The sequence below is a fragment of the Anabrus simplex genome, chromosome 1 (assembly GCF_040414725.1).
Source record: "Anabrus simplex isolate iqAnaSimp1 chromosome 1, ASM4041472v1, whole genome shotgun sequence".
NCBI lineage: Eukaryota > Metazoa > Arthropoda > Insecta > Orthoptera > Tettigoniidae > Anabrus > Anabrus simplex.
Genome location: NC_090265.1, coordinates 513908595 through 513931503, shown reverse-complemented (window position 1 = coordinate 513931503; position 22909 = coordinate 513908595). Strand labels below are relative to the sequence as shown.

The 22909-nt window shown below is 38.3% G+C and overlaps 1 protein-coding gene across 1 annotated transcript in view; it reads right to left on the bottom strand.

Moving 5' to 3' along the window:
- Positions 1-22909, bottom strand: part of LOC136875368 (dynein beta chain, ciliary) — a 782313-nt gene that overhangs the window by 209736 nt on the left and 549668 nt on the right. The window contains exons 35-36 of the mRNA XM_067148948.2: positions 11418-11552; positions 11075-11337 (exon numbers count right to left, since the gene is read on the bottom strand). Coding sequence (XP_067005049.2) covers positions 11075-11337; positions 11418-11552 — 398 coding nt within the window. The remainder of the gene's footprint in view (positions 1-11074; positions 11338-11417; positions 11553-22909) is intronic.

Here is a 22909-nt window from a genome sequence, read left to right as displayed (position 1 = left end):
AGCGACTTAGAGCTGATAAAGAAAGAAAGTGAAGGGGAGGTTCTTTATGTACCAGAATACTGGCACAGGATTATTCTCAGTGCAAGCCGACAAAAGTTCACGTTGGTCAAGATGAACCGTGTTGGTTTTCTGTTCTTACAGGAACTATAGAAAAGTATCACAAAACGAAAAAAAGATAAAGATAAAGTGGATGTAAACTAGTTGCCTATACATTGGCTTTGTTATGAAAAAGAGAAACCTCTTACCATTTACTACAAACTGACACTTAACGAGGACTTTCTATTCAGTGAGACAGACTTTACACCCAGAAAAAGAAGGGCAGCTGATGTTATTGAAAAACATCCAGCAGGCGCAGTTGTACAATGGACCATGGGAGATCAATGGTTTGAAGAAAAGAGACATGTTATATCTACTGAAATATATCCCTTTAGTAAATCATAATTTTTTCAGAAGCCTAAGAAGTACTAGAGCTCTTCCAGACACGGGTCCACTGATAGACGATGAAGAGGAGGAATAGTGAAAGACTAAGAAACTTTTAAACCTCAATTTCATTCAATTATTACTTTTTATATGTTGTGTTTTTATCATATTTATATATTTAACTTAATTTAGAAATGTTTCAGTTTTAACCAAAAATGTAATTCATACTTAATACCTTTTTATATTTTAATTGTGTCCAAAAAAATATTAATTTTGGTAGTTCTATAAATTTTCTTTACATAGCTTTACATAATAAGGGAATACAAAAATGTTACAATCTGTTAATTTGCTTAGGATTTTAGTGGCTTAAGTAAAGTTATGCCCTTCAGTGAAAGTAAAACACATGAGACAGCTGATGGAAAAGAACTGGGAATATGGAAATTTGAGCAATTTAGTCTTAACTCCAGCTCTGTTGTTTCACATAACCTGTTATAATAATGACATGCCTAAGAGCAGTTGAGAATTGTAATATAGTTATTTTATTAGACGGTATCTTGTCTGCAATAGTTGTGTGTTATCCTCATATATGGTAACCCTTTCAATATTTCAGCATTTGACTAATGGCAGTGTACATTTCTAATAGAGCATAGTAGGATAAAATAGTAATAATAATCTATGTATTTAGATTTGTTGTGTAATCCATGAGCTGTTCTTCCAAAGTTCAACATTTAACAGAGATTTTCATTACTGTTTGCATGTAGTAGACCTAATAAAACAAAAACTTTCTAACACAGATTTAGTTTTAACTGTTGTTTCTGTTGTTTCAAATAACCAATTTGTTTTTAGGATAAGTTTAATGCAGGAATTGGCTGAACATTATTGTTTTCTTGACACTGGAAGGGGACTCCGTCCCAGTACCAAACTGCGGGATCTGGAGGGACAGCTGCAACTACTGCGGATGAACTTGCTTCAGAAGAGGAGCCAAAGGCTGTTTGGCACCATTCTGAACCGCATAAGGGCATGCATTGCAGCCAGGGGTGGCGCAAACATTCCACCTGTAACTACCAAAGGCCTTGTTTCTTTCATCCCATATTGTAATCAGTTCAGTAAAGGCACATTGTCTTTCAGAATATGTAGTTTCATTCACTTTCAACCACTCCTTGTCTGACTTGTTGGCTAAATGGTTAGCGTGCTGGCCTTTGGTCACGGGGGTCCCGGGTTCGATTCCCGGCAGGGTGGGGAATTTTAACCATCATTGGTTAATTTCGCTGGCACGGGGGCTGGGTGTATGTGTCGTCTTCATCATCATTTCATCCTCATCACAATGCGCAGGTCGCCTATGTGCGTCAAATCAAAAGACCTGCACCTGGCAAGCCGAACTTGTCCTCAGACACTTCCAGCACTAAAAGCCATACGCCATTTCATTTCAACCACTCCTTCTGTTTGCTTAACTTTTTTTGTCAGGTAGTGTAGTTGTGGATGTTTGGGATCTGGTTTCAGCAACACGGAAAAAGTTTAAGGAAGCAGAGATTGATATTAGTAGGGTACTGAATGGAGAGTGATTGGGGATTTAAATGAGACTATAGAATGGGTATGTGGGAAATTGGGAGTGAGGTTTGTAGATCGTAATGGGTGGGTATGAGATAGGGATCTAGCTCAGATGGTCTTCACTTGAACTGCGAATGTACACAATGCTTTACCAACATTAATATAACTCCAAGGTTACCACAAGAATACTGTGAACATTTTATGTTATAGAAGATTGTATTTTAATGTACTATATGTTCCTAGTTTTTATCACATCCATATCTACAAATCTGCGCCAGAAAAAGTTGTTCTCAATTTTGCTTATCTCTTGGTGCTCTAAATGATCAATGTAGATTTCTGCTAGTATACCTGAAGCAGGAGATCCCATAGGAAGACCTTGGTAGATAGTGTTATGGAATTTGAAATAATTATTGTTGATGGTGAATTCAAGTAAAATCATTTCTAGGATGCTTAAGTTACTGTGGTTTTTTAATTATTTTCAATTAATTTTATTGTTTTGTGAGTAGGTATGTTAGGATACATGTTTGTTATATCATATGATGCTAGACTATGGTACTGCTTGATTTCTAGTTTTTTGGTAATGTTGCAACATCTATAGAGTTCCGTATTGTTTTCTTGGCTAAAAATGTGTAATTTTTTTCAGGAATGCTTGAATAAACTGCAACAATTATTTGTACGTTGGGCTAGATCTATAATTTTGGTATCATAGGTACACAACTGGGGGAATACTTTAACCTTTCAAAACATCATGACCATCATCATGGAAACTGAAAACGCCCTAAACAAAATTCCGCATGACTTATGAGACGAAGTCAGATATGAAACAAAGAAATAACTACCGCAATACATCAACAAGATTAATAATAATAACAACAACAACGGAAATACCGTCAATATTGCACAAATAAAAAACTGAAAGACAAAATCAAGCAAAATAATTTAATAGTGACAAAAGCAGATAAAGGCAACACTACTGTCATAATAGACAACAATGAATACTTAACCAAAACCAAACAGTGTTTTCTAGATAGTACCTTTCAAATTAAACGTAAAGACCCCACGACTAATATTCAAAAAAATCTGAAAATGTTATTGAAGAATACCCACTTTCTTTTAAATCAACAAGAAATTGCGAAGTTAACTATAATGAACCTGAAACTACCAACCAAAAATGCTTTCCCGAAAATTCATAAAGAAAACAATTATGACTTTATCAATTTTGTATAATTTTTGACTGAAGATGATCTCATGGGAAGATCGAAACTAATCCCAAATTAATGTAGCTCTTATATTAATAAAGTATTGAATTGATGGAACCATTTTTAGCTTTTTGCTTTCTAATTTGTAATTTGTATTTCAATATGGATCGATATGAAACTTTGATGCAAGTGTAATAGACTAGTATAGACTAATATAACTTGGGAACAATATTCTCTAACCCATGGATAAGTAATGCCAATATCGAGCTTGAATTGTTATATTATTATGTCCGGCTCCATGACTAAATGGTTAGCATGATGGCCTTTGGCCACAGGGTTCCTGGGTTCGATTCCCGGCAGGGTCGGGAATTTTAACCATCATTGGTTAATTTCTCTGGCACGGGGGCTGGGTGTATGTGTCGTCTTCATCATAATTTCATCCTCATCACGACGCACAGGTCGTGGTCAAAAGACCTGCACCTGGCGAGCCGAACATGTCCTCGGACACTCCCGGCACTAAAAGCCATACGCCATTTCATATATTATTATTATTATTATTATTATTATTATTATTATTATTATTATTATTATTATTATGACTTATCAGGTATGGATATGAAGTGTTTACATCCATTTATTAGTATTAGTATTATTATTATTTACGTAATTATATACAGACAATCGTATTATTTGTGAGGTTATATCATGAAATATCTACTGTACAGTATATATATTAATATTTAATGTAAGAACCCGTAATCAATAGTATATAATTTATTATTACCTGTATATATGATGTATAATTGAATACAATATTGTGCAACACACTGTAATATCCAGAATAACATATCTTTTGCACTAGATAGTTGTAGAAACTTCCTTACATTGAAACTATGCTATTGGACGCTCTGGAATTCACAAGAAAATATGTTGTGTCATATTCTTCTAGAAGCCTGCCCAGGCAACATGTATAAAGAGGCAGTCTTGATGGTGGAGTTGGAGTTGTTTCGATGTGGAATTCGTGGTAGCTGATGTTTGAAGATGAGTATGAGAATTGGTTTCCTTGGGTTGGTTGTTGACACGCAACTGTTGCAGTCTCTTCTTCTTATTCTTGGTAGTAGGCAGCTGTTCAAAATAGTGGTTTATTGATGTGTGTGTGATATATGTATACAGTAAATAAAATTAGTATACACAACTGACAGCATCGCGTGTGTACGTCTTTGTGAATACATCAACTTATTGCTTATGATATGTGGTATGTTTCGAGATGTCAGTAGGAAGTTGGTGTGGAATGGCATAAGTAGACAAATAAGCTTTGAGTGGAGCTTTTAAAAGAAGGAAATATATGAAGATAAAGTTGGAATTCAAGAGGACAAAGTGGGGCAAATATTCATTTATAGAGGAGTAAGGAACTGGGATCAATTATTACAGGTAATGTTTGAAAAATTTCCAAGTTCTTTGAAAATCATATTCAGAATCATAATTTATTTTCCTCCAGATCTTACAGCATATAACCTATTTGATCTATATAATGGAGAAAAATAACAATATATCCAAACCTAAAGAAGCTCTTTCAGTTTTCACTCTGCCTAAATACTAAACAATAAACTTAATAGGAATAACAGTGTCTCCCATCTTTCAAGGTGGAGCCAAGCACTAATCATATAGTTGGCATTAGGCATCACATCGTAAGGATACTCACGATGATAATAATAATAACATAAGAGTAATAAGAATAGTAATTCCATCAAGCAGTGTTAACTGCTGTATGGACCTTGGTGTTATCCAGATGCTTGGCGATTGCCAACACATCTCCTAAGGGAGGTTGATGACCTGCCTCCTCTGCCCTGATTGAGTCTGCGAACCTTGCATTGGAAACATTCCGTACGTACATACCATGACCCACATCATCTGCTGAGTGCCTGTCCCCATTATGCTCTCATTTCAACTTACTGTCTTTGCAGTTCCTGCTATTACATACACTGTTCTACTTCCATTTAAGTTCATATAAGTTCATACCCACTTGTAACACAACCGTTTATAACCACTACCTAACTTACTTGACAATCAATCATTATTTACAAGCCCTATATAGCACCACATCTTACAATTCCAATATTTACAAGACCTACCTTTATAACTTCATCACTCCTCACAGACCTCCAATATCTTCATCTTGCTTTAGCACTCTTCACAAACCTCCAATCTAATCTCATTTTAGCTTAATCACACTACACAAACCTTCCAAATTTACAAAATCTTAACTAGCCTTCGTTATTTACAAGCCCTACCTTTATAACCCTCTCTCTTCACAAACCTCCAGATCTCGATCTTGCTTTGACACTCTTCACAAACCTCCAATCTACTCTCATTTTATCTTAATCACACTACACAAAACATCTAAATTTAATATCTTAACAACCTTTATTACTATCTAACCTACTTAACTATTTACTTACAACCATCTCTTACAATTCAAATATATACAAGTCCTGTCTTTATAACTTTATATTTTCATATTTCTTGGATTGTTCCCTTATCAACTCTTCTATCTGGTCAAATTGGTTTAACTCCTTGCTTTGTTCCCTTATCTACTCTTTAATCTGGTCAGGTAGGCCTTCTTCACCACTCCCTCCCATCTGTTTACTGCTCATTACTATGGACCTTTCATTACCTTTCTCCTTCTACTTCCTTTCCCTTTTTTTTTTTTTAGGCACTCTTTGCTTTACTTGCCTTTCTGTCTTTTTGCTTTCTTCCCCACTGTCTCCTTAAAACCCTCACTGACTCCTGCTATGCTCATGTCTCTTAAATCTCGTTCTGTGACCTGCGTTCTCTCCTGTCTTGTCGTCTTGACTTTGTCTTTACTATGCACTCGACCACTGCACACTATGGTTGCCATTCCTTGAGGTTTTCTTTCTGCCAGCTCCTCCTGGGCCCTCTTTTCTGATCTTGCACTACACTGTCCACTGCGTCCTTCACTTAGTATGTCTCTTAACTCTCTACATCCCACTGCTCTCTCCATGACCTGCCTTTGCTCCTTTCTTGTCTCCATATCTTCTTCCTGCTTAAGTTTCTCTTTTATTACTTGGAGTTTCATCACTGATCAAACTTGCAATCACCTGCCATTGGATACCACCAACTGTTGGCTCCTTATATGCGCCCTCAGTCCTTGCTTCTTGGCTCTCAACAAAAGCCTCTTCAAAATTTTCATATTTTCACTCCCTTCTCTTCCCATGCCTCTCTTAATCCAAATGTTTTCACCCTGTAGATTTCCCACATTTCTTATCACTATATCTCCCATCAGAGTAGATAATAACTTTACTTTTATTGGTCTGTGTCCTCTCACTTTACCTACCCTTTCTGTGTCATCTATGTCCACTTCACTAAAATTAATTTTCAATTTATTCTGGATAACCTCCACCACTTTGTACATTACGTCCACTTTGTTTTTCTCTTTGCTTCCTGTACACCATATATAAATAACATTTCTTCATTTACTCATGCCTGCCAATCTCTGCTTCACTCTTCAGTTTCAGCACCTTCTCTTCCAGATTTTTTACTTTCTCCCTTAGTCTCCCAGTTTCTTTCTCATTGTTACCCACTTTGGTCATTGTTTCTTCCGTTTTTTCCTGTATCCATTTCCTCATTTTTTGAACTCTTTTGCTTGATCCCTTATCATCTCTTTTATCTGGTCAAATAGGCAATCTTCTTTAACTACCTCCTTGATAACTTCTACAACCTCCCAACTCACATTTCCACCTGTAATCGGGCCAGGATTTACTTCCACGCTCCCAATAACTGGACAACATAGTTATCACTGCTTCCATCACCACCACCTCTCCCATCTTTCCCAGAACCTCTTTAACTTCCTTTTCTTTGGTTGTTTCCTACTTTGTTCTCCCCTGCCATCTTCCGATCATGGCCCTATATTGCACTATTCTGATTGTATTATACAGCACTCATCACTTAGCACATTCACTTTCCGTTACTTCTCTACTCCCACCATAATTCTCCACTCTTCCACTCAGCACGTCAACACTCATTGCTTGCTTAGGCTAGACTAAAGTTCTTTCAAAATGCTCAAAGAAAAGACAGGTAAACAACTGATAGGGAATCTGCTAACCAGGTGTACTGATGATTGATTGAAATGGCTTCACAGAATAGTAAGATTAGCATGGTACCTTCTGATTGGATGAAAGCAGTAATTGCACCTACTGTATCTCTAAAAAACTATCGAGGTATTTCATTGACCAGTATAACAGTTTAACAGGCATTGTGGAAGGGAGAGTGTGATTAATGGTTAGGAGAAAATTGTATGAAAACCAATGGGGTTTCAAACCACAGAGGTGCTGTCAGAAACAGATTTTTAACATGTGCCAGGTAATTGAAAAATTCTACGAGAGGAATAGACAGTTATGTTTATGTGAAGATATAAGACAGAGTACTGATTGAAAAGATGTTTGCCATACTGAGAGATTATGGGATTAAGGGTGGATTATTGAGAGCAATCAAAATGATTTATGTTGACAATTAGGCTACAGTGAGAAATGATAGTAGAATGAGTTCTTTGTTCAATGTACTTACAGAGATTAGACAAGGCTGTAATCTTTTACCTTTGTTATTCAAAGTTTACACTGATCTACTCTACAGTATAAAGTGGCAGGGAGGGATTCAGTTAGGTGGAAACATAGTAACAGATTGGCCAATGCCGATGACTTGATCTTAATACCAGACCATGCTGAAAGCCTGCAATCTACACAGTTCAAAAAAAAATTAGGGGAACTTGTTTTGTAACGTCTGGTATGTGAATGTTAATTTCGTACATGGGGTTCCGATGTTCGTACAACATACCTTGAGATGTTAGCTACTCAGGATATGTTAAATCAAAGTTATACTCCATCTGTAGGCATAGCCATGCATTAAACTGTTGGGTGACCCCTCAAAATAAAGTTAATAGCGGTGCGTTCGTGTGTCGTTGTGAGGTACATAGACTACTGCGGTTATTTGAGCATGTTGTACGTAAACCAGCACATCTCATGAGACATCTTAATGAGGTTCAAGTCACAAGAGCCATCACTTTGATTCAGGAAGGATGGACTTTTCGTTGTGTTGCTGTGGATCTCAATGTGTCTCTGTCAGTTATTCAATGCCTGTAGAATTGCTACAGTGAGACAGGCCAGTTGACAAGGAGGGTTGGACAAGGTTGTGGATGCATGACAACCTCACAGGATGACCGATATCTGGCCATCTGTGCATTGTGGCACCGTTCACCAACTGCCAGAGAACTGCAACAAGATCTCAGGAGGGTCAATGGAGTCACAGTGTCCAACTAGACAGTAAGGAACAGGTTAAGAGAAGTGTCCTTACTACCCAGACATCCTGTTTGAGTGCCCCGTTTAACGCAGCAATATCACGCAGCTCGCCTTCTGTTTGCCCGTACACACGTCAACTGGCAACCTCGCCAATGGAGACCTGTGTTGTTCATAGATGAGTCCAGATTTCTTCTGACACAGCATGATGGACATCAACATGTATGGAGATGCTGTGGTGAGCAGTACATACCAAATGTTGTCCAGGAAGGTGACTAATTCGGTCAAGGTTCTGTGATGGTGTGAGGTGGCATCAGTATTGGTGGCCGTACGGATCTTCTCGTCATCCGTGGTAATCTTACCACTGCGGGGTACATTGAGCAGATACTGCTACAGCATGTGTTGTTTGTTACATATGGTGTTGGCCCTGAATTTGTACTCATGCACGACAATGCCAGGGCTCATGTAGTGAACATCACCAAAGCTGTCTTGCGAGAACTGGACATTCAAGAGATGCAATGGCCAGCAGTAAGTCCTGACCTTAATCCCATTGAGCATGTGTGGGATAGGTTTGACAGAAGTGTTCATGTGCGTTCTGTTCCACCACAGACTCTCCAAGACTTCGAACAGGCTCTCATTGAAGAATGGGACCTGATACTGCAACAGGACCTCCGTCAACTTATAAGGAGCATGCCATCTAGGTGCCAAGCTGTGATAAATGCTCACGAAGGACATACACCATACTGAAGCTCTCCAACTGTGATAAAAATCCACCCTGGAAGACTGTTATCACTTCGTTTTTGCCCATATTTGGACATTTCCATTTGTGTTCTGAAATTAACGCAAATCCATCAATGTTTTTTGGTATACTGCAATGGTAAATAATAAAAGTTTAGCTGGTAATATACCTGGGTGTAACATATTGTTTTGTGGGGCATGGCATTCATTCAAGAACATGTTCCCGTATTTTTTTTGAACTATGTAATATCTTGGAACAAGAAAATATGTTAAGTGAACATGATATGAAAACTATCATTTCCAAGACTAAAGTGATGTCAGTGGGAAAGAACCTAAGAGAATGGAATGTCAGGTTGGGAAGACAAAACTGGAATAGGCAGACCATTTAAATGATTAAAATGTGTTCTCCCAGGATGGTACTATAGTAAGAGAGGTTGAATCAAGGTGCAGCAAAGCTAATTCAGTGAACTCACTGTGCAATCAGCAGTATTCTGAAAGAAAGAAATACTAAGCAAGTGGCTTTGCATTTCATTGTGTAGCTGTCAGTTTGCATTGGGGAGTTAGTGGATTCGAACCACACTGTCAGCAGCCATGAAGAAGGTTTTCCATGGTTTCTCATGTTCACACCAGGCAAATGCTGCACTGACTGAAAGCTAGGTGGACTCAAGATATCTTCTTCATAAATTAGAAGTAACAGACATGAAAATATTGAGAATGATAGCTGGTAAAAAGAAAAGAAAAAAAGAAACCAATGTCAGGAAGGTACTCAGAATGAGGATATAAAGGAATGAGCTTCTGGGATGAAGTGATACACATAAACTGCCTTTGGTGGTGGGGTCGTGCATGATGAATGAAGGATAGGTTATGTAGAAGAATAACGGACTACATTATGGAGGTTAGAAGAAGTAAAGGGAGACCAAGACGATGATGCTTAGACTCATTTTCTAATGATTTAAAGATAAGAGGTGTAACTAAATGAGGCCACAGAGCTAGTTACTAATAGAGGATTGTGGGGGCCTGTAATAAATTCATGGAGGCTTGCAGACTGAATGCTGACAGGCATAAGAGCCTATACAGAAGATGTATGTTCAAAAAGTAAATCACGAGTAAAAATTACAATGATTAAAATGAATAAAAGGAAAAGGTACTTGCTACATGAAATCCAATTACTTTAAATAACTAACTAACTAAATAAATAAATAAATAAATAAATAAATAAATAAATAAATAAATAAATAAATAAATAAATAAATAAATAAATAATTTCATATGGCTATTTCTAGCCGAGTGCAGCCCTTGTAAGGCAGACCCTCCGATGAGGGTGGGCGGCATCTGCCATGTGTAGGTAACTGCGTGTTGTTGTGGTGGAGGATAGTGTTATGTGTGGTGTGTGAGTTGCAGGGATGTTGGGGACAGCACAAATACCCAGCCCCCGGGCCAATGGAATTAACCAATGTAGGTTAAAATCCGCGACCCGGCCGGGAATCGAACCCGGGACCCTCTGAACCGAAGGCCAGTACACTGACCATTCAGCCAACGAGTTGGACATACATACATACATACATACATACATACATACATACATACATACATACATACATACATACATACATACATAAATTAATTAATAAATAAATAAAATAAATACATAAATAAATAAATAAACAGAAAAGTAATATTTTAGAAGTCTAAACGAGTTATGCATGGACTGAAGCTGGGTTTTTATTTGTTGATGGAACATAATACTTTGAATTTAGAAATCTGAATCTCATTGAAGAAACTGGGAAGTTTATACTAATTGTTGGTCCATTTAGTTAATTAAAAGATGGAGAAGAAAGAGGAAGCTGTTGAGAAACATACCTGAAAAGAGCTTTCAGGTTCTCTGGGAGTTCTGTACGACCCGCGTATCCAGGATTCATGGTGATAAACATCCCCACTGTACGGACCAGGGCAATGTGTTCACCCATGAAATTAAACATGGTCTTCTTTGCCTTGATAGCATCCAGAACAGACTTGACCTGCACCGACACCACAGAGAGTACTTCCACAGATATACGGTTAAACTCGTCGAAACAGCCCCATGCTCCTGTTTGCGCTAGTCCTTTATAGATGTTGCCACATGACTACAAACAATAAAATATATGAATTATAAAACTATGATTTCCCTGAACAGCAATAATATTTTACTACTCTCTCTACTAACCTTATAGTCCATCTGCTCAGAACAGTTGAACACATAGACCATCACTCCCATAGCTCGTCCCAAATCTTTGGTAGTTTCTGTCTTACCAGTTCCTGCTGGCCCAGCAGGTGCTCCACCCATAATCAAATGAAGTGACTGAAAAACATACAGTCATGTTACACTCAAAGATATTAAAAAATAAAGCATCACTTATACTGTACATTCTGCTCTATGGGTTGGACAGTCTATTTCAGCTATTTTCTTGCAAAAATAACCTTCTAATCAGAAAAACTGCATAAGGTGAAAACTTTCAATTAGAATGAACACTAATCAGAGTCAGCAATAATGCTTCAATGCAACACTATGTTAGTAAATAAAATAATTTTTATTATAATATTATATATTATGTATTATTATTATTATTATTATTATTATTATTATTATTATTTTTATTATTATTATTATTATTATTATTATTATTATTATGTGCGTATGGACCCAATGGATCACGCAAAGCTCTAACGATTCTGTTTTCTGAGTTGCCAAACAGCTCTCATCCTTTCTCCGTGGATCCTTTTTCGTTCTTCTGTCCACTTTGCTACAGTCTTCTTTTTCACTTCGTTCTCTGGTTGCACTTTCCATCCATTAACTTTTTTCCTATAAAGGTTTCTGTCCGCGGTGTCATTTGGGTTTATCTGGGCTTTTTCCAGATCCTTCTTCACTTCTAGTACCCATGGAATGTTTTTTAGATGTTCTACGTAAGTGAGAATCTTGTGTGTCAGTCTACTTGCCGGCAATCTGTGGACGTGCCCATAGAATTTCAGACGTCTTTTGCGGATGTCTGCTGCAATGCTGGAATGCTCTTCTGTCTCTTTGCGTGACCTCATTCTATATCCATCTTCTGTTTTTCGGGGGCCGAGAATTTTCCTCAGGATTCTTCTTTCTTCTTTTAAAATGTTTTCTAGGTCACCTTTCCCGTTCAGTGTAAGGGTCTCGCTGGCATATAAGACTTCGGGCTTTATTACTGTATTATAGTGTCTGATCTTTGCATGGCGGGACAAGCACTTTTTATTGTATATGTTGTGAACCCTACCGTAGGCTTTCCGAAATTTTTGTAGGCGAATTTTCTGGGCAGCCTTCTCGCCTCCCGTTGGTTCAAGTATTTCTCCCAAGTACTTGAAGTGTGGTACTCGGTTGATTTGCCCATGTGTCATGTTCAAATTTTGGATGTCAAATTTTGAGCAGAAGAACTTAGTCTTTTCAAAGGAAATTTGTAGGCCAACCTTTCCAGCACATTCGCTAAGGGTTTCAATTTGTTTAACGGCTGTGAATACATCATCTGTAAGTATGGCCAGGTCATCTGCAAAAGCGAGGCATGATATCTCAATACCGTCTTTGGGTCGTCCTAATCGTATGGGGCGCCAGTATCCCATATCTTTCAATACCTTTTCCCACTCGCGGATGACTTTGTCTAGGACGAGGTTGAAAAGAAGCGGAGATAAGCCGTCACCTTGTCGGACGCCAGTTTTAATCGGGAATGGTTCAGAGATCTCCCCCATGAATTTAACTTTGGAGATAGTGTCAGTGAGTGTTGCCTTGATGAGGTTGAGGGTCTTGGAATCAAGTCCCAGTTCCTCAAGAACAACGAAGAGAGACTGTCGATCAACCGAGTCGTACGCTTTCCTAAAGTCAACAAAAATGCAGATGACCGGTTTGTTCCTCAATGCTTTGTATTTAAGTGTTGTCTTCAAGTTGAATATTTGTTCTGCGCACGAGCGACCAGGGCGGAAGCCTGCTTGATATTCGCCAATACTTTGTTCAAGTTGTTCTTGCGTTCTCTTCAAAAGGCAAGCTGAAAGAATTTTGTAAGTCACTTGGAGAAGAGAAATGCCCCTGTAATTATTTACGTCAGTCTTATCTCCCTTTTTGTGTAATGGGTGGATGAGGGCGCACTTCCAGTCCTGAGGTAATTCTTCCGATTGCCAGATATCTGTAATGATTTGAGTGAGCTCCTTGAGGGAGTTAGGTCCAAGATTTTTCAGAAGTTCCGCAATGATGCCATCTTCTCCGGAGGTCCTATTGTTTTTAAGTTTGAGGATGTGGCCGCGGATTTCTTCCTCTGTCGGTGGTGGAGATTCTGGGAAAGTGTGCCTTGGGGGTTCTTGAGGGAATCTTGTGAGGGGCTCTGGACAGTTGAGGAGATCAGCGAAGTAAAGTGCTAATTCTTGACAATTATCCTGATTACTGAGTGCAAGTTTTCCATCTGATCTTTTGAAAGCCAGGTTTTGAGGAGCGTACCCACGGACTTGTCCTCCGAATTCCCTGTAGAAATCTCGTACATTGTAGTTACGAAAGTTGTCTTCAATCGAGTCCAGTTGTTGCTTCAGGTGTTTTCTCTTGACCTGCCTGATGATTTTGGCTACTCGTTTTCTAGTTTCATTGAAATATGTTTGGTTTTCTGGTGATTTCTTGCTGTTGTATTTCTGGAATGCTTCTTTTCGTTCTTTCAAGGCACGTTCACATTCAGAATTCCACCAAGGGTGTTTAGTATTCTTTTTCAGGGGAATTTGCTCTCGAGCTTTCTGGATGATTTTGTTGCGGAATTTCTCCCAGGTGCCTGCATGTTCTCTTTCCCACACTTCTTGCAGATTAGTATTTCCAATCTGTGTCGTATCAAACTTCGGTACTTGTGACCTCTTATGATGAATTTTCTTCGGGGTGAATTTTACCTTTATTCTCACTAGGTAGTGATCGGAATCGACGTTTGCTCCTCGGCGTACCTGTACATCGTGCACCTCTCTCTGCAAGGGATGAGAGATGGCAATGTGATCGATTTGAAATTCACCGATCCCTGGAACGGGAGACCTCCAGGTCTTCTGTTTCCGTGGAGATTTTCTCAGAGAAGTTGACATGATTTTAAGATTGTTTTGGTAAAACAAAAAAGATCAGAAATGATATTTTGCACAACATTGCTTTTTTTTCATATGGCTAATATTAATGGAGAAATTTGACATTTCTTGTTTTGACCCTCTTAATATTGCTCTGCCACAGTATATTAATTAACCAGCCATCCTTGAACTCAAATTATTATTATTATTATTATTATTATTATTATTATTATTATTATTATTATTATTATTATTATTATTATTATTATTATTATTATTATTATTATTATTTACATATTTTATTATTGGATTAGGTATAAAAATCGAAAACAGGTTCAGTTCAAATTGTATGTTTGTTTGTTTGTTTGTTTGTTAATTAATTAGTTATAACATTAGGGAAAAGCAGCAAAACAAAATTTTTGTAAACTTGGTATTTGAGTTCAAGGATGGCTGGTTAATTAATATACTGTGGCAGAGCAATATTAAGAGGGTCAAAACAAGAAATGTCAAATTTCTCCATTAATATTAGCCATATGAAAAAAAAAAGCAATGTTGTGCAAAATATCATTTCTGATCTTTTTTGTTTTACCAAATGAGGAATAATAACAGAGATACTCATGACTACAGTGTTATATTTTTCACAAATTCAATATATCTTAGGAAATATTAATGCTAGCCAGAAAATGTACATAACAAAAGTTGTAGAAAGCACAGTTTTCAATCTTTTATACCTGATACATTTCACCATGTGAGTAAGATACGGGAGTTATTAATGAATTTAAACTTTTATTTCTAAGTCCATCAATGGCAAACATCATACACAAGTATCAATTAGTCACCATATTAACTTGCTATCATCTTGTTGCTGTGTAGCAGTGCCTTCGCGGAAGAATCAGCTGGTGTACCATTGTTGCCCAGGGAATGCCCGAATGTCTTATCTAGCACTCTTTGGGGAGGCTTTTTCCATGTTCTGGCTTGCTTTATTTCTGAACAGTGAAAGAAGTAGGGGGCAGATCTCTAAATAATGCAAAGGTCAATATTATCTCCCATTCTATTCAATCTTTACATTCATGACTTGCCAAGAGCAATTTCAAAGAAGATACAGTTTGCAGATGATCTAGTTTTAATTACTCAGAGTACAGATTTGGCACACCGTGAGGATGTACTTACAGAGGACCTAGCTACCATGTGTGACTATTTCCACAAATGGAGACTCCAGCCAAATCCTACTAAAACGGAAGTAACAGCATTCCACCTGCATAATATGGAAGCTAATCGGAAGCTACATGTGGTTTTTAACACAAAAGAAGTCTCCCACAACTTCTTCCCAAAATATCTGGGTGTCACACTGGATCGACCCTTGTCGTTCAAAGAGCATTGCCTGAATCTGTCAAAAAAGCTGAGTATAAGAGTAAATCTGCTGCATAAACTAGCAGGCAGCAACTGGGGTGCAGATCTAAACACTCTTCACAGTGCTTCACTTTCTCTAGCATACTCAGCTGGTGAGTACTGCACTCTTGTGTAGGAAAAAAACGTACATTCGAATAAGATTGACGTACAGCTCAATGAAACCATGAGAGTTGTTACTAGTACAGTGAGGTCTACTCCTACTTAGTGGCTGCCTGTTTTAGCAAACATTGCTCCTCCAGATCTGAGGAGAAAAGCAGCAAAAGTACAGTTGCTCAAGAAGATCTTAGCATACAGGAACTCACTCTTGTTCAACACCTTACGAGATCCACCTGTGTTGGGGTTAAAATATCGGAATCCACTCTGGACTTATCTACACTCCCATGAAAAATTCAGTATAACAGCAGAATGGAGACAGCTATGGGAACAATGTCCACCTACCAATGCCTTTCTGATGAAAGACCAAACGAAGAAAGTACCAGGTTTCGATCTTCCTCAACATGAGTGGTCTAAACTCAGCCATTTCAGAACAGGCCATGGCAGGTGTCGATATATGATGAAAAAGTGGGGATATTGTGAAAGTGCTGCATGTGAGTGTGGTGCTGAGAAGCAGACATTGCTTCATATTTTTGAAAGCTGTCCACTGTCAGCATTTAAGGACGGTTTATGGGCTCTGCATGAATTGACACCAAGTGCAGTGGACTGGTTGTCGAAGCTGGACATTCTAGTTTAATTATTTCTCTAGTTTAACTTATATGTTCATTGTATATTTTTGCACATTATGCTTGTAAACACCGTATGATAATAATAATAATAATAATAATAATAATAATAATAATAATAATAATAATAATAATAATAATCATGGTAACGAGTTAACTAGAGTCTGTGGAGGAAGTTGTTGTCATGACTGCTTCTATAAGAAGTAAAACCATCAGCCTCTATTGGTAAGATAATGGCATGTGATCTCCAGAGAGTCCTGGTGCAGGTCTTTCAAGTTGACGCGTGACAGGCGAACTGTGTGTCTGTGAGAATGGGCCCATACCTACGATGAGAATTCTAATGCTGAAGATGTCACATACACCCAGCCGCCAAACAATCGGAATTAACCAATCTTCTTCTTATTATTATTATTCCTGATACGTTTCTGCTTATGCAGATTGTTCACAGAGCCTCTTCCAATCTTCTCTTTTTTCTCACATTCTATCATTCATCACTGTCTGCCACTGCAGTCCTCTCCGATTTACGTCATCTTCCACCTGATACCTCCATCTTGTATGTGGTCTTCCAATTGGTCTTCCAATTGGTCTTCCAGATTCTGTCCATTCCACAGCTCTTCTTGGTAATCTTTCTTGTTCCATTCTTTTGACATGGCCGAACCATTTCAGCCCATTTCTCTCCATATATTCTTTTAGAGGGTTGATCTGTAGCGTGTTTATATAGTTTAATTTCTTATCTTGCCCCTCCTTGTTTTACCCAGGAACCCTCACAGAAAGTGCATCTCTGTCGCCTGTAATCTACTCAGATCTTTTTTTGTCCAACATTCTGATCCATAGGTCAATATTGGCAAATAATACGATTTATATACCATAATTTTTGCTTTGGTGGGTACTTTCCAATTTCTAATTATGTCTGATACACAGTAATAAAATTTTGAGCAATTTCCTATCCTCTCCAAAATTTCTTCCTTGATGTTTCCTTTCCCAGTTAGCTTACTTCCTAGATAATTAGAAGCATCTACTTCTTTAAGAATTTTTCCATTACACCTAACATCATTCTTTTGTTTTCTCTACTGATTTTCATTACCTCACTTTTCATTACTTATTTCCATGCCTGCTTCTTCAATTGCCTTCTGCCAGGTATTTAGTTGTTCTTCCAATTTTTGTTCAATTTCTTCCCATATAATTACATCATCTGCATTTGCTATGACTTTCATATCATTTGTTGTTGACCCTTGGCGAACTTTCCTCATAATGTTGTCCGTCACTATATTAAAGAGCACTGGTGAAAGTATACTTCCTTGTCAAACTCCTCTGTCTGTTCTAAACGATTCTGATTTTTTGCCATCTATTATAACACAGTTCAGACATTTGTTATGTTTCTAATTCTGAATTGCATTTCTCTTGACAATTCCATTTTATTCAGCCCTTGCCATATTTCTTCTCTTCTAACCATGCCATAAGCCTTTTGTATATGTATGAATGCAACTGCAATGTTTTTCCCAAATTCCCATTTCTTTTCTACCATTTGTCTAGCTGTAAATATGGCATCAATAGTTGATCTTCCAGGTCTAAATCCCTGTTCTTCTCTTAATTGTGAATCTATCTTGTTCTTGATTTTTTGTAAGATTATCTTTTCATAAATCTTCATGCAATGAGACAGTAATGCTATTCCTCTGCAGTTCTCACAAAGTGCCTTATTACCTTTTTTAAAAATAGGTTCAATAATTGCCCTTGTCCAAACATCAGGAATCTCTCTGTCAGTCCATACTATCTTCATTATTCTGTACAGCTTCTGCATTCCAATAGATCCTGCAGCTTTATTCATTTCCACTGTGATGTCATCTATTCCAGGAGCTTCGCCATTTTTCATTTCTAATACAGCTTTTTCTACATCTGACATTTGTAGATCTTCTCTTCCTATTTCATCTGATCATTTATTCGTCCCTTCCATTGTAATTGTGATATTTACTTTATCTTCACCTACTTCTTTTGGTTCATTTGTTTCATTTTGACCTTCATATTGTACCAGTAATGCATGGTACATGTCATATTTTTTTAAGATAAATAATATTTAATCATCACACAAGACATTTACTGCAAGCTTGGTCTGTCTATGCTCAGTGGAGCAAGCCTGCCTGAAGCAGCTACAGCCGTACAAGTGATGTGGATGCAGGAGCAAGATAGACTACCCACCTGTTCTGCCACGTGCTAGTCAGCAAGGACTGGCATGTTGTAGAAGAAACGTCACACCTTCCCGAATGTTCGACTAGAAAATTTTCAAAACTCCTATAATAATGATCATATCAACCCGAGAGATACATCATTTTGTAGAGAATCATGTAAACATCTCTAATATTACGTTTCAAGTAAATCCATCAAGGGATTCTCAAGTTATTCTACTTCATAAAAATCATGATATCTGATGACGTAGAAGCATAAATCGTATATAAGATGAGCTCATCCCAACCAAGTCAGTCAGTCATAGCTGGGAGACCAGTCTCACTCACCATACTGTACCATTTCTCTGTTCATCGAGACAAAGTGCCGTCCAAATTTATCTTCAAATTCTACAAGTCTTCATAGTGGACTTAGATTCTATCAGTTGATTGGAACTTAGAATCTGTGCGTGAGTGGAAACTCCAATATGTGATAAGTCTTTACAGTGGACTTAGATTCTGTCAGTTGATTGAAACTTAGATTTTGTGCGTGTATGGTAACTTCGAATTCTACAAGTCTTACAGTGGACTTAGGTTCTGACAGTTGATTGGAACTTAGATTTTGTGCATGTATGGTAGCTTTGATATGTGACAAGTCTTACAGTGGGTTTCTGACAGTTGATTGGAACTTAATTTTGTGTGCATATAGTAGCTTCGATATGTGACAAGTCTTACAGTGGACTTAGGTTCTGACAGTTGATTGGAACTTAGAAATTGTGCGCGTGTAGAAACTTCGACATGTGACAAGTCTTTACAATTGTGGAACTTAGTTTCTTACCTACAAGTGTTGTGAATTTCAAAGTGACACAAAAACTCAGTCAGCTTATTTTCTTTCATTTATTAAGTGATCATGAAAATGTTCAAACTTTTCCACTACCATAAATGCAAGTGATTACCTATTACATAATTTATACTCGAGTGCTTCAACACAAGTGATTAACTCTGGGTAGAAGTGAACGAAACTCATTTCATAATTAATTGAATTTACAACTATGTATAATAATTGCTAACTTTATTATTTATTCAAATTTTGGGTTGAAGTGGACGATACTTAATTAAAAAAAAACCACACACACACATACACACACACACACACACGCACACGCACGCACGCACGCACGCACGCACGCACGCACGCACACACACACACACATAAAAAATTGAATTGGCAGTTTTCAACTTTTGTATGCCTAATCCAAGATAAACAGGATGTATGAGGCCAAAATTTGAAGTGTACAGACAAAATTATAATTGTAATATGGAGATAATATTTTCAGCATATGACAAGTCATTGAAAAAATAAACAGTTACACTACTGCAAATGACAGAGTCCCAAGAGAGATGCTGGACATACCTACAGATTATGGGATCAGAGATAGGTTACTACAAACAATCAAAGGAATGTTGACAGTTGGATCACAGTGTGATTTGATGGTAAAATGAGTTCTTGGTTCAAAGCAGGTACATGGATTAAACTACTTTTTTTTTTTTTACTGGTAGCTTTACGTCGCACCGACACAGATAGGTCTTGTGGCAACGATGGGATAGAGAAGGGCTAGGAGTTGGAAGGAAGCCGCCATGGCCTTAATTAAGGTACAGCCCCAGCACTTGCCTGGTGTGAAAATGGGAAACCACAGAAAACCATCTTCAGGGCTTCCGACAGTGGGATTCGAACCCACTATCTCCCGGATGCAAATCACAACAGTGCGCTCCTAACTGCACGCCCAATTCACCCGATTAAACTACTGCTGGATTCAAAAGTTTGGATACTCGAGTTTAAACTTCTACAAAAAGTTAATGGCTGCACCAATCTCAAACCTAATCACACCAAATTTTTGCTCCATTTTTTCTGCATTTAACAGTGGTATACAAATATGTTTGCCATGTGTATTTCTGCACCATGAACCTACTAGGCTGGCATACCAGTGGGAGAGGTGATACTCCCATGTGGTGCATCCCAGGTGGTGGATAGGGCAGTCCTAACCAGCTTGCCGGCAGACTACAACAAAATGAAATAGCTCCCGCGAACCAAACACACCTCCCCCGTGTGGATGGGGGACGCAGGCGAAGAATACACCCACGACATCCACTGCCTGTCATAAGAGGCGACTAAAAGGATAACCAAAGGATGATTGAATTAGTACCATAAGACAACTTGTAATTAGTACCACCACAGGGGGAACACCATGGGTCGCTTTTACTTGCGTGTAGTACCACTATGTTAGGTACACAATAGGTTTGTGATTAATAGCAACAGTGTGAATCAGGGTGAGTTTTACAGTACCTATGATTAGTACCACTCTATAAGCGACACCATGGGTCTGCCTTGCCTATGACTAGTACCCACTATGTGAGGAACACCACAGGATAGTATGAGTCCCTGTGATTAGTTTACCTATGTGAGGAACACCATAGGTTTGCGTTGCCTATAAATGGCATCACAATGTGAAAAACATCGTAAGCCTGTGTTACATTACCTGTGAGTAGTACCATAATGTGTGGACTACCACAAGTCTACGCTACTTTTGATTAGTACTGCAACATGACAAATACCACGGTTCTACTTTACTAGCGATAAGTACCACTGAGGGGCCGATGACCTGGATTTTCGATCCCTTTAAACTACAAGAATCATTGATTCAGAATTGTGGTTTAGAAGCAGTCCCCTGGTCAGTAATACTATTGTTTAACGATAGTTTCTGGGAATATGGGGCATTACGGGTCGGATCCACTGATTGTTTTAAATTCATATCCATCCATTCATTCTTTGTCATCATGTATTGAATTCTGGTCGGTGGATGATTTTGGAATTTTAAATTGTCATTACATTTCATCTCATTTTGTACCATTAGAGGCTGATGACCTAGATGTTAGACCCCTTTAAACAACAAGCATCATCATCATCATGTCCGATTCGTTGGCTGAACAGTCAGCGTACTGGCCTTTGGTTCAGAGGGTCCTGGGTTCGATTCCCGGCCGGGTCGGGGATTTTAACCTTAATTGGTTAATTCCAATGGCACGGGGGCTGGGTGTATGTGTTGTCTTCATCATAATTTCATCCTCATCATGACGCGCAGGTCACCTACGGGAGTCAAATAGAAAGACCTGCACCTGGCGAGCCAAACCCGTCCTGGGATATCCCGGCACTAAAAGCCATACGCGATTTCATTTTCATCATCATCATCATCATCATCATCATGTATTTCTGCAGCTGTTGTAATTGTGCTGGTGGGAAGGCAGCATTTTGGATTCACTGATTAGAACTCTCATTTGTTTGAATGTATAAAAAAAATTATTATTTGAAGTATATTGTGAAATTGCCGGTCCCACAGTGTAGGGGTAGCGTGCCTATCTCTTACATGGAGTCCCCAGGTTCGATTCCGAGCCAGGTCAGGGATTTGCACCTGAATCTGAGGCCTGGTTTGAGGTCCACTCAGCTCACATGATTACAATTGAGGAGCTATCTGACGGTAAGATGGCGGCCCCGGTCTAGTGAGCCAAGAATAATGGCTGTGAGGATTTGTTGTGCTGACCACATGACAACTCATAATCTGCAGGCCTTTGGGCTGAGCAGTGGTCACGTGGTAGGCCAAGGCCCTTCGGAGCTGTTGTGCTATGGGGTCTGGTTTTTTATACTGTGAAATTTGTAACTGTTGGTCTAAACTTTTTGAGTACCCTGTGGTTCATGTATTATCTATGCACTTTTTAGCGATAGATTTACACCCTAGTGCTGAATCGGTCGACTTCGGTTATCTTCGAGATTCGTATTGGCAACCTTTGAAACACAAACTAAGAATCGCTTATGATCCCTATGCGACATCTGGCATACACTTTACGTACTCGTATTGTTGTTGTTTACACAGCAAAGCCAAACTATAGAATTCACGCTAGGAACAAGTTTCGCATCGAGAAATGTTATATAGTATTATATATTGTGTGTGTGAGACACAGATGTTGGTGTAAGATATTAAAGGTTTAGAAAATGCATATCGATCGATCATATTATCGATTCAATTCAGATTTCATTTCCATTCTGTTGGCAGTATTACTGGAACCGGCAGTGCTCCCTCCTTACTCCTCAACCCAATACAAAAATCTATCACTAAAAAGTGCGCATACAGTACAGTTCTGGAAGTGTTATTTCCTGTTTCATAAGACCAAACTTTTCTAGAACTTATGCAATTAACATCATCAACAAGAAGGAAGAGCAATTTCACTGGACATAATAAAAGCAGTTTCTATTGGGTAACGTGAAGTACTGAGGGTTAACTCTGTATTCC